The 12,489-nt window shown below is 48.6% G+C and overlaps 1 protein-coding gene across 5 annotated transcripts in view; it reads right to left on the reverse strand.

Moving 5' to 3' along the window:
- Window positions 1-68: 68 nt before the first annotated feature.
- SLC4A5 (solute carrier family 4 member 5) overlaps window positions 69-12,489 on the reverse strand; it is a 119,555-nt gene continuing 107,134 nt past the window's right edge. For 4 of the 5 annotated variants that reach the window (XM_072641362.1, XM_072641285.1, XM_072641445.1 and 1 more), the window contains 5 exons: window positions 12,161-12,334; window positions 10,964-11,122; window positions 8,566-8,650; window positions 6,482-6,549; window positions 69-2,904 (listed from right to left, as the gene is read on the reverse strand). In XM_072641362.1, the coding sequence (XP_072497463.1) occupies window positions 6,500-6,549; window positions 8,566-8,650; window positions 10,964-11,122; window positions 12,161-12,334 (468 nt within the window). In that variant the 3' untranslated portion in view covers window positions 69-2,904; window positions 6,482-6,499. The remainder of the gene's footprint in view (window positions 2,905-6,481; window positions 6,550-8,565; window positions 8,651-10,963; window positions 11,123-12,160; window positions 12,335-12,489) is intronic. The other variant, XM_072641584.1, reaches the window with a different exon arrangement.

Genomic DNA, 12,489 nt, shown 5'->3' on the forward strand with positions numbered 1-12,489 from the left:
TGGGTATTACCCATCTCCCGAGAGGGACAGGACTCTGTTGACACTTTGAAAACACGGGCAAAGCGAACAGAATTTCCTTGTTTATTGAATTGTTGGTAACATGACATATAAAATATTTACTGGCCTCCGTGTGGCAGGTGGTACCAACTAACCGTTTCTGAAAACCTTAAGACACCATTGGAATCTGGTTGTTTTCACATATGTACAAAATATAAACAAGTACCGTGAAAATTACAGCGATTGGTTTGTAAAAAGCAAAATTAAGAATGCTGTCATCCCAGCTTAGCTGATTCGCCGATTGGGCAGGCTCGTTTCTGGGTTTCTGTATTTCAGATATAAGTGCTATGAGAAAACAGCCCAAGTTTAGAAAGCAAACAAAAACACCCACCTTTTTTTTTTTTAAAGGTTAGCCCCTTAGCTATATAGTATTGGTTATAAAAGAAGAAAACATGCCTGTGGTCCCACATGATTACTGTTACCAGAAGGGACTGTGTGTGTGTGTGTGAGCTCTAGGCCCATGGTTTGAAGTAATGCCCTCTTTTTGTGTGCGGAGGCAAGGCTTATAATGTATATCCATGATGACGCATGTCCAATCCTGTTGACCAAGTACACTTGGGCTAGATCATAATGTTCTAATTGTTGGTATTTGATATTGTCAATTCAGTAAGAAGCCATGCTGAAAAATTATTCTTCCAAGATGTAGCACTAGAATACCTGGCTAAAGCTAAAATTAACTCTTAAACACTGATGTGCTCTGAGTGTAGAAAGTGAGTTCCTTTCCAATGGACAGATAGGAATGTGCCCAAATGCAGGCATGGTTCAGGAATTAAAAACAGACAATATTTACTGTTTGTGTAAAAGGGGGTTTTTTGTTTGTTTTTTTTTTTGATTTGAAATAGCAGAGTTCTAAAACTACAAGTGAATAAATGCCAGTTTTTCTTAACTCAGAAATTAAAAAAACAAAACACTATTAACAGTTCCAAAGTGTTTGTTCCACCAACAATGAATGGAACCCATTTTTCCAAAGCAAGAGGAGAGGCAGAGTCATATAGTGTCAACAGTGGTCTTGGAATCAGGAAAACAGATTCGAATCTTTTTTCTGACATTAGACCAGGCATCTATGACCATGGTAAAGCCAGTTCCTCCATCTGGGCAATGAGAATGGTAAAAGGTAAATGTAATCTACCAAAGCCATGAGAAGTTTGTGAGATGAAACATGGAGAGTGGAGAAAAGCCTTTCAAATGCTACATCAGTGCCAACTGTGATTATTGCTACCAAGCTTGACCAAGGCGTGTTTAGCCCTGAGTCTTTGTTTGTGTAGACCTAGACTGCCCATGTTGCAGACAGACCTTGTAGGAACCTTAGCTAGGATGAGTGAATGAGGAAGAGGTACAGTAACCTAAGCTTGGTCTTTCGGTAGTACTCAGATAAGAGCTTAACAGTTTTTATGTATTGGGTTTTCCTCCACCTCATTTTTTAAAGAGAGATTGACTATTTTCTTCTCTATCCTAGCCATCATCTTAGGAAGCATCTTCCTTGTTCTGCCTTCTTTCCCTGTGCCACATGAGTTCGAACACTTTCTCAGTACATCTTGACCTTCACTTGGGACTAAGACATGAGACTTTGCACTCTTTACATCTTGGCTGTATCAATCAGCTTGTGTCTTTCCCCAGAGCAGAGACAGGGTCTTTCTTGGAAGTTTAAAAAATGTGTGGAGCCTGGTGCCTTGTTTATTGAATAGTAGGGTTTACTGGTGCAGTAAGCTGACCTAGACATTAAGGTCTATTGCTTTCCTTCGTAGCTGCCTGTTATGTTTGGATGGATGGAATGTAGTTACAGCAAGAATTGTATCCAGGAAGTCAAGGCAGACTGATGGCCAATGTCCTAAGGATATTACCAGTCACTGATGGGGGTGAATTTTATGAAGTGAGGCTTTCAGGAACCTCTGAAAATATATTCTTGGGGATAGAGGGCTGTTCAGAACAAGAATGGGTGATGGTTTACTGAGAAAAGCTGTCACCACCCTAAGGAAAAGATGGCCTAGGGGACCCCAGCCTGGATGTCTGTGTGTAAGTCATGATGTGACTGTTGGTGGCCAGATGGTAAGGTTTTGTGCTTACATTTTTACCCCCTTTCAGGAGAGTTCATAGATGACTATCAGGTCTCAGGTGGTGGGCAGAAGCGGGATTTCATCTCAGCTCCTAACAGTCCACATATCGGGGTTGGTTCCCCAGGAGGGTAGAATATAGAGTACCCCTGATGATGGGTGGTCCAATAGGTCTAGATTTCTATCAGGCTTGGGATTTGGAAATGGAGGCAGGGAATGCTAATGTTTAGCGTCCAAGACAATACCTTTGAGATTCCAAACCAGCAGGACAGAGCAGCAAATGATCTACCATGTCTGCGTTTCTAGATTCTATCCCTTCCCAAAGTTTTAAAGAATTGTACTGTTGCTTGTCTTTCCTGTAGTACTTGAGGACAGGGGTGGGAGGGAGAGGGTGGGGAAGTTGGGGCTTGATTGACAGGAAGGAGATGAATGAAGGTCAGAGCTCAGTTTTTGCAGAAGGATCTTGGAAATATTGGGGAGGGGGTGTCAAAGGGATCTCTGTATTTCTGCCCCTAGAGAAGAATAGGGGTGTGTGTGTATAAGAGACAGCCAGGCTCCTGTCTGTTCTTCAGCCAGCCAGTGCATTCTGGAGGTAGGGCCTGGAGAATGAAAAGGCTGAAACTCTAGAACCTACAGTGTGGTTTCACTGCCAATGTCTCTGGGATGTTTCTCTCCATCTCCATGCTCATAGTCCGACTCCATCTCAATCTTCACTTGTGGCATTGGAAAACCTAGGCTCCGTGAGTAGTTGAAGGCAGGTGAAGGTGGGCAGGAAATCTTCAAGTGTAAGGTGATACTGTGGGGGAAACCAGAGAGCAAAGGGTAGAGGAGGAAGGATTGACCTGACTGGGCCTCCTCTGCCTCCCCAGGACCTTCAGGGAGCCTGGGGCTGGCAGTCTGCTTGCCTTCTGACGACTTGGTTTTTTAAAAAAAAAAAAAGGGAGAACAAACTCAATCCTGAAAGTTCCAATTTTTCTGCAATGCTGACCCCAACAGGTTACTTTGAGGAGCAGGTATCTCCACCTCTTCCTAAGAAAAACGCCCTCTCCTTACTACCTAAAATCCTGCCAATTGAAGATCCAGTTTGGTAGTTGCTAAGCTTTGTCGTGTTAGTGAATCAGTTTCATGAGATTGCCTTCATCTCCGAACCAGGGGAACTCAGGAAATTTTGAATACTTGAGTTCAGGTACAGTGGTCTGGGAGGCATCTCAGGCCCCATCTCCCCTTGAGATTCAGTGAACGCAGTCATAGGGTTAGAGGTCACTGGGTACCAACTATACTCAAAATATTAACTAACCTTGTCTATTCTTGAACAAGGGGTCATTTAGTCTCTGATTCCATTTAGGGTTGGAACTCATTTGTCCTCTCCCATGCACACCCTCCCCCAAAGCTGACCTGGTTCATTTTCAGACATCTCTAATTGTCAGGAATTAGTCAGATGAAATCCTTCGATTTAACTGCCCTCAGCATCCCCAGTACCTTTCACCTATTGTCCCACCCTTGAGGGGGAAAAATCTAATCCCAACACTCCTTCATCCATTTCAGACCCTCCCTCTTTTAACTCTAGGGTAAATATATCCAAATCCCTTGCACGACATGGTCACCAGACCTCAACATCCCGACTGCCCTCCTCTAGCTGTATTCTAGATGCATGTCCCTCCTGAAGTGTATCCAAGCACTAGACACAATGCCCTAGGTGTGATCTGGCCAGGATGGAGTCTGATGGAGCTATCAATTCCCTATTTCTAGATACTGGACTTCATATACCGTAAGATGTACAAGTCACTAGGTGTTGAAGTAGAGTGCTGACTTGGAGTGAGGAGAACCTGAGTTTCAATTCTGCCCTAGAGCTTTGCTAACTATGTGGCCTCGGGCAAGTCACCCAACCTCTGTCTACCTCAGTTTACCCACTTGTAAAACAGGGATAATACTTCACAGAGTTGTAAGGAAAAGGACATTCTATTTAGCAGTCTGGAGAGAGGTGGCAACTTCAAAGACAAGTGTTTCAGTAACAAGCCTGGGAAATGTGTGGGTGGAGAGATAACGGAGGCCAAGATTATAGATGATTCTTTCTAGGAATTTGGCAGTGGGAGGGAGGAGAGATAAGGGGACAGCAGAATCAGATGAGTTTTTAGGAGCAGGACAGAAGGACCTTGGCTAGACCTCTTCTTCAGTGGCAGAAATAGAGGAGAGGATAGGGTACTGATCTTCAGGGGAGAGGAAGTCCCTGCAGGGTGCTTTTAATTTTCTTAGTAAAGCAGAAGGCAAGGGTTTCTGCTGAGGAGGAAGCAGGCAGGATGGGGTTGTGGGCTTGAGAAGAGAGGGTTAGGGACTGAGGGGAGTGGGACAGAGAGAGACAGAGTAAATCCAGGAGGTTTTGTTGTGTGATAATCAGGGCCCAGCTGATTAGAGAATGTGAAAGTTGACAGAAAGAGGCAGCGAAGAGGCCCTGAGCTGAGTGGATGGGCAGAGGCCAAGGAGGAGGCTGCCCTGAGCTGAGGGCAAGGGGAAGCCTCTCCCAGGCCTTTGTCACTGTCCTCCAACTCTCTAGTTCCTTTTTATCCATGTAAATCTTTTCCCCAAGGACACAGACTCTTCCAAGGCAGGGATTGGCTTTTGATTTTACTTTTGTATCCCTAGTGACCTCCACAGTGCCTTGCATACAGTCAGTGCTTAAAGAGTGTTTGTGGAATGAATGAGTGAATAAATAGATAAAGTGAAGACTCCTGGGGGGAAACTGGGGCTGGAATAGAGAAATAAACTGGGAGAACTGAGAAGGATGGAGCAACTTGTGTTGAGGTTGAGGAACATGTTTTGGAGGAGTGAGGGGGAGGGAGAGATGAAAGGACAGGATGTTTCATATCGAAAGTTGAGAGTTGAGAATGATGGAGATGGCCAAGCTCTGGGAGATGGTGACATCCCAGAGGCGAGTTGAGGCAGAGTAGATTTGGATATGCTGGAATTGGAAGAGATTGGTGAATTGGGAGGACAGGTTATTCAAAGAGATTTCAGTATGTATTTTGGGGTCCCTGAGTATAAGGGGAAGGAGCAGATTGCAGAAGAACAGTGAGCCAAGGGCTGATCACCACTTGAAACAAGGATTTGGATCAGATGATACAGGCTACTGGAGCGACCTTCAAAGGAGGAGAGGGTGCTGAGAGACAATGGTAGAGGGAGCCCCATTAAGGGCCTTGTACTTAGATAATATGATCCTTCAGTTGGACTTGAAGGTCACACTGAGCTGCCTCCCTTCCTGCCTCACTTTCCCTGAATCACTACTGGGAAAGCACATTCCAAAGGGATAGGAATAGGAAGGGGCTTGTGCAGGCTTTCAGTGGGCTGGGGAGCAGCTGGGTGAGGAAACTCCTGTCTAGGTTGTACACAACTTCCTAGACCACAAGAGGTTGGGTGACCAGCCCAGTCACAGAACTGGGATGTGTCCAAGGTAGCTGTGGTCCCTCCTGCTGCCTCTGCCCACAGGAGCCCACAGACATCATACCTCCTTGTCACTGCTGAGCTCACCTTTGGGACTGGACCTTCCCTTTCACTCTTCCTAATTCTTTCATTGATTCTCCCCTTGGTGGCTCAACTGCCCCTCTGACTCCTGGCTTGTGCTCCTTCCCGAATGCCTTTCTGGAGTGCAGGTTTGTCCCTGTCCTGCCCTGGTCAATGGTGAAGTTGCTATGTCTCCTTGGTCACCTCCTTTCTTAGTGCCAGATAGTTGGTAGGGCTGGGATTCTGGCTATGGGCTTATCAGGCCCTCTCTCTTCCAGATTTTGGGTTATCCTCTGTTGTATCTTCTCTTCTCATGCAGATAGCCAGCCCTCCAAAGCTTAGAGAGCTACTGTGACCCTTCAGGGCTGACTGTCTGTGGATAGATCTCTTTGAGAGGAGCTGGTTGGGCCTTTAGACTCAGATACAACAGCCACTCCTCTCTAGAGCCTGTCAGGCCCTCCTCCCTGACAGGGGTGCCCCGGAGGGCTCATGCTCCAGGGGCAAGGCCTCCCAGGGCCTGAGATTTGACCAGTTCATGCCTGATGAGGCAGCGGTGGAATGTGCCTTCCACAAGGGGTGTTTCAAGTCTTTAGGCTTCTTGGCAGCATTTTTCTCACTCTGCCCCTGCCCCTGACTTTCCTCCCTCACCAGAAGTTGGGCAGGGCTCCATTTTCTCATCTGGCTTCCCATTTGGGCTCTTATTCTCCCACTAAAGAGCTGAGTTTTGTTGTGTTATGATGGCACCATCACATTAAGGTGGGGCTGGGAAGGCCAAGGATGGGCCTAGAGTTTGACTTGGCAGCTCATCCATGGCCCCTGAGCACCTGGCCCCTGAGCACCCGGGCCCCATTGATGACCACCCAAGGGACATCAATTACCTTCGATCTGCGTCGGAATCACTGAGGAAGGGATCTGAGGGAATAACTCCAGCTGGAAGCTCTTTTTCCTGAGGGGGGAAGACAAGAAATGAGAAGACTTTGTTCCTTCAGTGCTCTCCCACCTCACCCCTGCCCACCCAGCACCATCCCTTCCTCTTTCCAATCTTCAATCTCGGAACTCTCATTAAAGGGAAAGATCACAGACTGAAAGATGAGCCTGGTTTGGGGGAGAGGCCTCTGTTGACCTCAAGGCCAGCAACAGGGACTGCTTAAATCTGCAGGACAAGGGGTGGAGAGGCTCAGGAAGGAGCAAGGAACAGCAGAACCCAGGAAAAGAGAGATGGGGATGTAGGAGCAAAGGAAGCAAGACAGGAAGGGAGTGGGGCAGGGGAAGTGGAGGGGACAGTGAAGACTACAGCTGCAGAATTGTAAGGGATCTAGAGGCCATCTGACCCAGCATGCCCTCTCCTGCCCCCATTTTACAGTGGGGAAATTGAGGAACACAAAGGTCAAGTGACTCGCCTAAGGTTACATAGATATGAGGCAGCAAGAGTCAGGATATGAACCCAAGGCTCGTGACTTCAGAGTACTCTTTCTGTTATATCACACTGCCTCCATCTCCCTCAAGAGAGGGAGGGAAAGAGCAAGAGAATTTAGAGTCATGGGTGATGTGGAGGGGCAGAGATGGTAGCCTGGGACCTCAGGTGTCTGTCACTGGCAGCAGCAGCACCATCATCACCCATCCCTGAGTCTGTGGCCTGGAGAAGAACATCTCAAGCCACATTAACCATCTTCCCTAGAGCCCAGAGAAGGGTCTTCCCCAGTGGGTAAAGACCACCATCATGATAATACTGGCTTGTGTCTATTGACATCTGAGAAGGCCCAAGAGGTCAGTTGTCCAAACAGCATCATAATCATTTTATAGGACCATAGAGGACCTTAGAGAGCATTAGGCCCATTAGACTGGTAGCTCCTTGAGGGCAGGGACTGTTTTTGTCTTTCTTTGTATCCTCAGCACTTAGCCCAGTGCCTGGCACAAAGTGGGCCCTTAATAAATGTTTGCTGACTGACCAATAAGATTTTCTTCTGACTTGAACTTTCAAAGTCATTTCTACAAAGCTCTCTAGGAAGCTGGGAAGTATCCACTTGGCCATTTGCAGATGGGTCAGTCTTCAAACAGCAGACTTCTTGTGTGGATGGAAGTAACCCAAGGGTTGGGGTTCTATCATAGGGATAGAGTCTGGACCTGGGATCCCATTACTATGAAGGACTATGAGCAAACTCCCTCTAGCAATACAGGACAGCTGTTCTCTTTAAGTCAAGCCTTAGGGAGCTGCCCAGAGTACTGAGAACATGACTTGTACAGAGTCACACAGCCAGCAGGTGTCAAAGGAGAGACTTGAACCCAGTTCTTCACCAGCCACCACACTGCCTCTGGGGCAATATCATAGGTGAGTGAAAATGAAAGAGCATCTAGGAGATGGAAAACATGAAAGGACAAATGTTGTGTTGGAAGTTAGAAGAACTTCATTTGAAAGTTAGTTCTGCCTCTTACTACTTGTAGGACATTGGCAAGACATTGGCTCTCCTTGACCCTCAGTTTCCTCTACAAAAAGAAAGGGCTTGATTAGAGCAAGGCTTTTTTGCCTTTTGTGCGTCCCTGACCCCTCTGGCAATCTGGGGAAGTCTATGGACCTTGACCTTCTCAGGGAGACATAAAATAAAATACATAGGATTGCTAAGGAAACCAATCATGTTGAAATCATTTATCAGAATATTTCTAAAAAGTTCATGGACCCCAGGGTAAGCACCTTTGGATTAGACTTCCAGTTGTAAACCCTGTTTCAGAGAAGCCTGTGATCTTATGGGAGCCATAGGTGCCTTTGCCTAAATAAGGCTGATAACATGAGTTCAAGATTTGACCTAAGTTCCTGATAATGCTCTTGGCTCAGCCCCCATCCAAGCCCTGTTTCCCCATACCTTCTCTGAATGTGACCTACTGTAAAGCACAAATGCAGCCCCCAAAGCTGGTAGATGGAAGAGACGTCAGAAGGTCAGAGCAAGCAGGAAGGTGTTTTACTTACTGGCAATGCAATGGATACCATTTTGGGGATCTGACTGGACAGGTTCCATGGGGATCTTTATAACTGAGGGAGAAGGGAACTGGGGCTGGGAAGAAACATCAGGAAAAAAGCCAATAAGTACTCTGGAGGTGAACAGTGTGCATGCTTGGCAAATCAGGTGGGAAATATACCAACAGGTCACAAAATGGCACCCTCCTCACAACACAAGGGAACAATGAAGGTGGGGCCACTAAGGAATGCTCAGGGAACACTTCTCTGTATTTCAAGAACAAGCCAAGATCTCCCATATCCCTGGAAGTAAGAACCCTTTGGGACCATCATCATCATCACCAATAGCCACCTTCCACTGCTGTAGTGCTGACAGGGTGACAAAGCTCTTTCACCCCAGTGGCCCAAGGAGGGAGGTAAGACAAGAGCTTAGTGACTTGCCCAAAGTCACACAGCTAGGATGCGGCAGGGCTGGAACTCCCTCCTGAGTCTTTTGACTCCAGGTTCATTCCATGTCATGACACAGCCTTGCCTGCCTGCACTGTGACCCTTGTCATAGAGATGCAAGTAGGCCTCATTTCTGGAACCCACTAGTTGCCCCCAAAGTGGAGGTTCATGGGATTTCCCATTGACATGTCCATTCCAAAGATGTGTTCACACCCCTTCTAAGGCATCTGCCATAGACAGTGGCCTTTAAGACCTTCCCCTCCCCAGCCTCAGCCCCTTCTCTTCAAACCTGGCTATGGAGGCACTTCAAATTCCAAGGAACCCTCCACTCATCTTCATTGAATTGTTCTTAATTATCCCATCTGTCTCCACAACTGGCTCTAGCTTAAGCTACTTGGGTACTTTAATCTTTGGGCATGTTGGTGACAGAGTAGATAAGAGAGCCTGGCCTGGAGTCAGGAAGACCTGAGTTCAAATCTGGCCTCAGACACTAGCTGTGTGAGCCTGGGCAAGTCATTTCACCCTATTTGTCTCAGTTTTCTCATCTGTAAAATGAGCTGGAGAAGGAAATGGCAAACCCCTTTAGTCTCTTTGCCAAGAAAACCCTCAATGGGATCACAACAAATTAGACCCAACTGAAAAGCCTAAGCTTTGGATGCCCTCAAAGTGTCCAACACAGCCCTTACCTGATGGCTGGTGCTCAATAAACACTCACTGGTATGCTGATCAGTAAAGGAAAGAACCCTTTTGGGAAGGACTGTGCAGAGTTCTCAACAGTGGGCCCAACTGGAGTAGACACCCCTTGTTTCATTTGTAGGAAGAGTCCTTCCAAGGGAAGTGTTCATCATGACATGGCGGAGAGTGGGGATGGAGGGGAGGGTGGAGCTGAGGTGTCCACATTGTCTACCATGTTGGAAAGTCTGGTCTTGGTGAAAGCCTGCCTCACAGTAGATGGGCCCAACCCCTGGTCTTGCCCAAGGGGACAAATGATTTCAGCTGCAGCCAGTGGGGAAGATGGTGGCCTAGAGCAGTAAGGAGTGGCAATCTGCCCGGGGAGAAACAGCACCCACAAGAAGTTTTGCCTCCCCAAGGGCTTTAGTCCCCACCTCCACCCATGCCCCCTTAGCCCATGGGCTCCCTGAGAGTAGGAACTATATTTGACTCTTCTTTGAATTCCAGAAATTACTAAATAGTAATTATTTCTCTTTTACTCAGGAACCCTGAGGGTTTTTTCCTCCCAGTTTGATTTTTTGTTTTTGATTAAAGGGGCCATCCCTTGAGTAACTACTTAAAGAAGTCTGTTCATTGAATGAATGTATCTCACTCAAAGTGAGAATGTGATAAGAAAGGTCCAGGGTCTCACATTGCCTCCTGGGTCATCTCCAGTCATCCTGATGAATATCAGGCCACTGAACCCAGATGGCTCAGGAGAAGAAGGTGAGGCTCATGACCTTGCACTGTCCTCCCTCACTCAAATCAAAGTCAACTGCAAGTCATGGCACCATCTTGATGTCATGATCCTCTTTAAGAACGAAGGACAAACACAACCTGTGAATCCCCAGCCCAGTGCCTGGTATATAGTAGGTGCTTAATAAATATTCACAGAGTGGGCTCTGCCCCAGCAGCCTACACTTTCCTGCCTGCCTCACTCAACTCTAGCCAGCTCCATTCAGTTTGAATTCTCTGCTTCTGCTTTGCTTCTGGCTGCCCAGGAGGGGCAGGGGTACACAGCAGGTTGGCACAGTGTTGATCCTTTTACCTGGTGGCTGGGCAGAGATGGGGCTCCCTCTGAACCCTGCTGGGTCTCCCTCCCTCCTGGAGATGGAGGGGCTCACGTACTGGTGACATTCTGGCCAGCTACTCAGCCCAGAGGGCAAATCCTGGCCTTGGAATGGATGGGGTATGTCTCCCTCCCTGGTGCTCTCCCTGGCCTCTCAGCCTCCCCAGGCCTGGCCCTGCCCACCTCTTCACTGTCACTGCAGCCGCTGCAGCCACTGCCACCACCATCCTGGGCCCCTTTCCTCTTCTTCTCCTTCTCAGGGATGATGTTGTCAATCCAGGCCAGGTCATGCTGGGAGAAGACGAAGTCCAACAGCTTTCGCACAATGATGAGACCCAAGATCTGGGAAGAGAAGGATGGAGAGGGGTTGGAGCTCCCAGAGGGGATGGAGGGAGAGAAGGAGGAGGAGGCAGCAGGCTAAAGGGGCCTCAAGAATCAAATCTTCTGTCCTCCAGGGGTCCAGCTTCTCCCCACAGTGCTGTCTCTTGATGGATGCACTGTCTCCGTGGAAAGAATGTTACCTCTAAAAGCAAGAGCCTGGGTCACTTGACCTCTCTGGGCCTCAGTTCCTTCTCCTTTAAAATGGAGGGGGGTTGGATTAGAGAATCTCCCAGGTTCTAGATCTATGATCCTGATCACTTTGCAATCTCGGACTCAGCATCTAAGGTCTCTCAGGCTTGGTTTTCCTGGGCTATACAATGGGGCCATGTTGAAGGTCTACTGTGAAAAAGTAGACCATCGCTCTCAGACCTGGGATCTCTGGGTGGACAGCTTCCATTCAGCTCTGGCTCTCTGAGGGGTCTCAGCCTGGCTTGCTCCTGCCCTGCCACTCAAAGCTTCTTTCCCACTATTTATCCTCTCCCTTCCAGCCAGGCCCGATGAGGAGGAGGAGGAGTCCTTCCTCACACCTGATGTTCACTCTCTTGATGGCCCAGCCCCACCAGCCGCCACTCCCCCCCCAGTTGGGGGCATCTTCTCCCCCCCCCCCCCCCCCCCCCGCCCTAGGTCCCTTCTCTTCCTTCCAGACTCACCTCCTTTGTGAAGCCTTCTCAGCTCTCTCCCACTCACTGAGCTTTCTCTGCACTCTCCATTTTCTCAGAGCCGTCCCTGGGATCTCTGCTTTGCCTCCATCACCCCTGACCTAGTGCCATCCATCACTCCTCTCCTCCCAATGCCACCCCCAGCCCAGCAGAATACAAGCTGCTTGAGGGCAGGGACTGTTTTTTGCTTTTCTTTGCATCCCCTGTGCTTAGCATAGCTCCTGGCATAGAGTAGGCACCTAGTGCATGTTTCCTGACCCACTGATCCTCCCAGGCCGAGCTTTATCCAGTGGCAAGTAAGGAAGGGCAGGCACGAGGTGGGGGCAGGGTCAGCTCTCACCATCACAGGGAAGATGATGGCCGCTACGGTGGACTTGAGGATCCACAGGATGGCCAGGCAGAGGACCTGCACCAGGGTGAAGAGGTGAATGCGGCGCAGAGGCACGTGGCGCAGGAACACATAGTCCGGCTGGTGCTTGGCTGGCATCAGGAAGAGCTTGCAGCGGTCCCAGAACTGGCCAAGAGAGCACCAGGCTTAGTGGGGTCAGGTGGAGGACCTGACGTGCGCGGGAGCGAGGGCGGCCTCAAGGGGCTGAGCCCAGGGCTTTGGACTGGGGAGGAGGCTCAGGATTGGGGCCAGGGCCCACCAGGGCCCCCGTGACAGCCGGC

Source organism: Notamacropus eugenii, chromosome 1 (genome assembly GCF_028372415.1).
Source record: "Notamacropus eugenii isolate mMacEug1 chromosome 1, mMacEug1.pri_v2, whole genome shotgun sequence".
NCBI lineage: Eukaryota > Metazoa > Chordata > Mammalia > Diprotodontia > Macropodidae > Notamacropus > Notamacropus eugenii.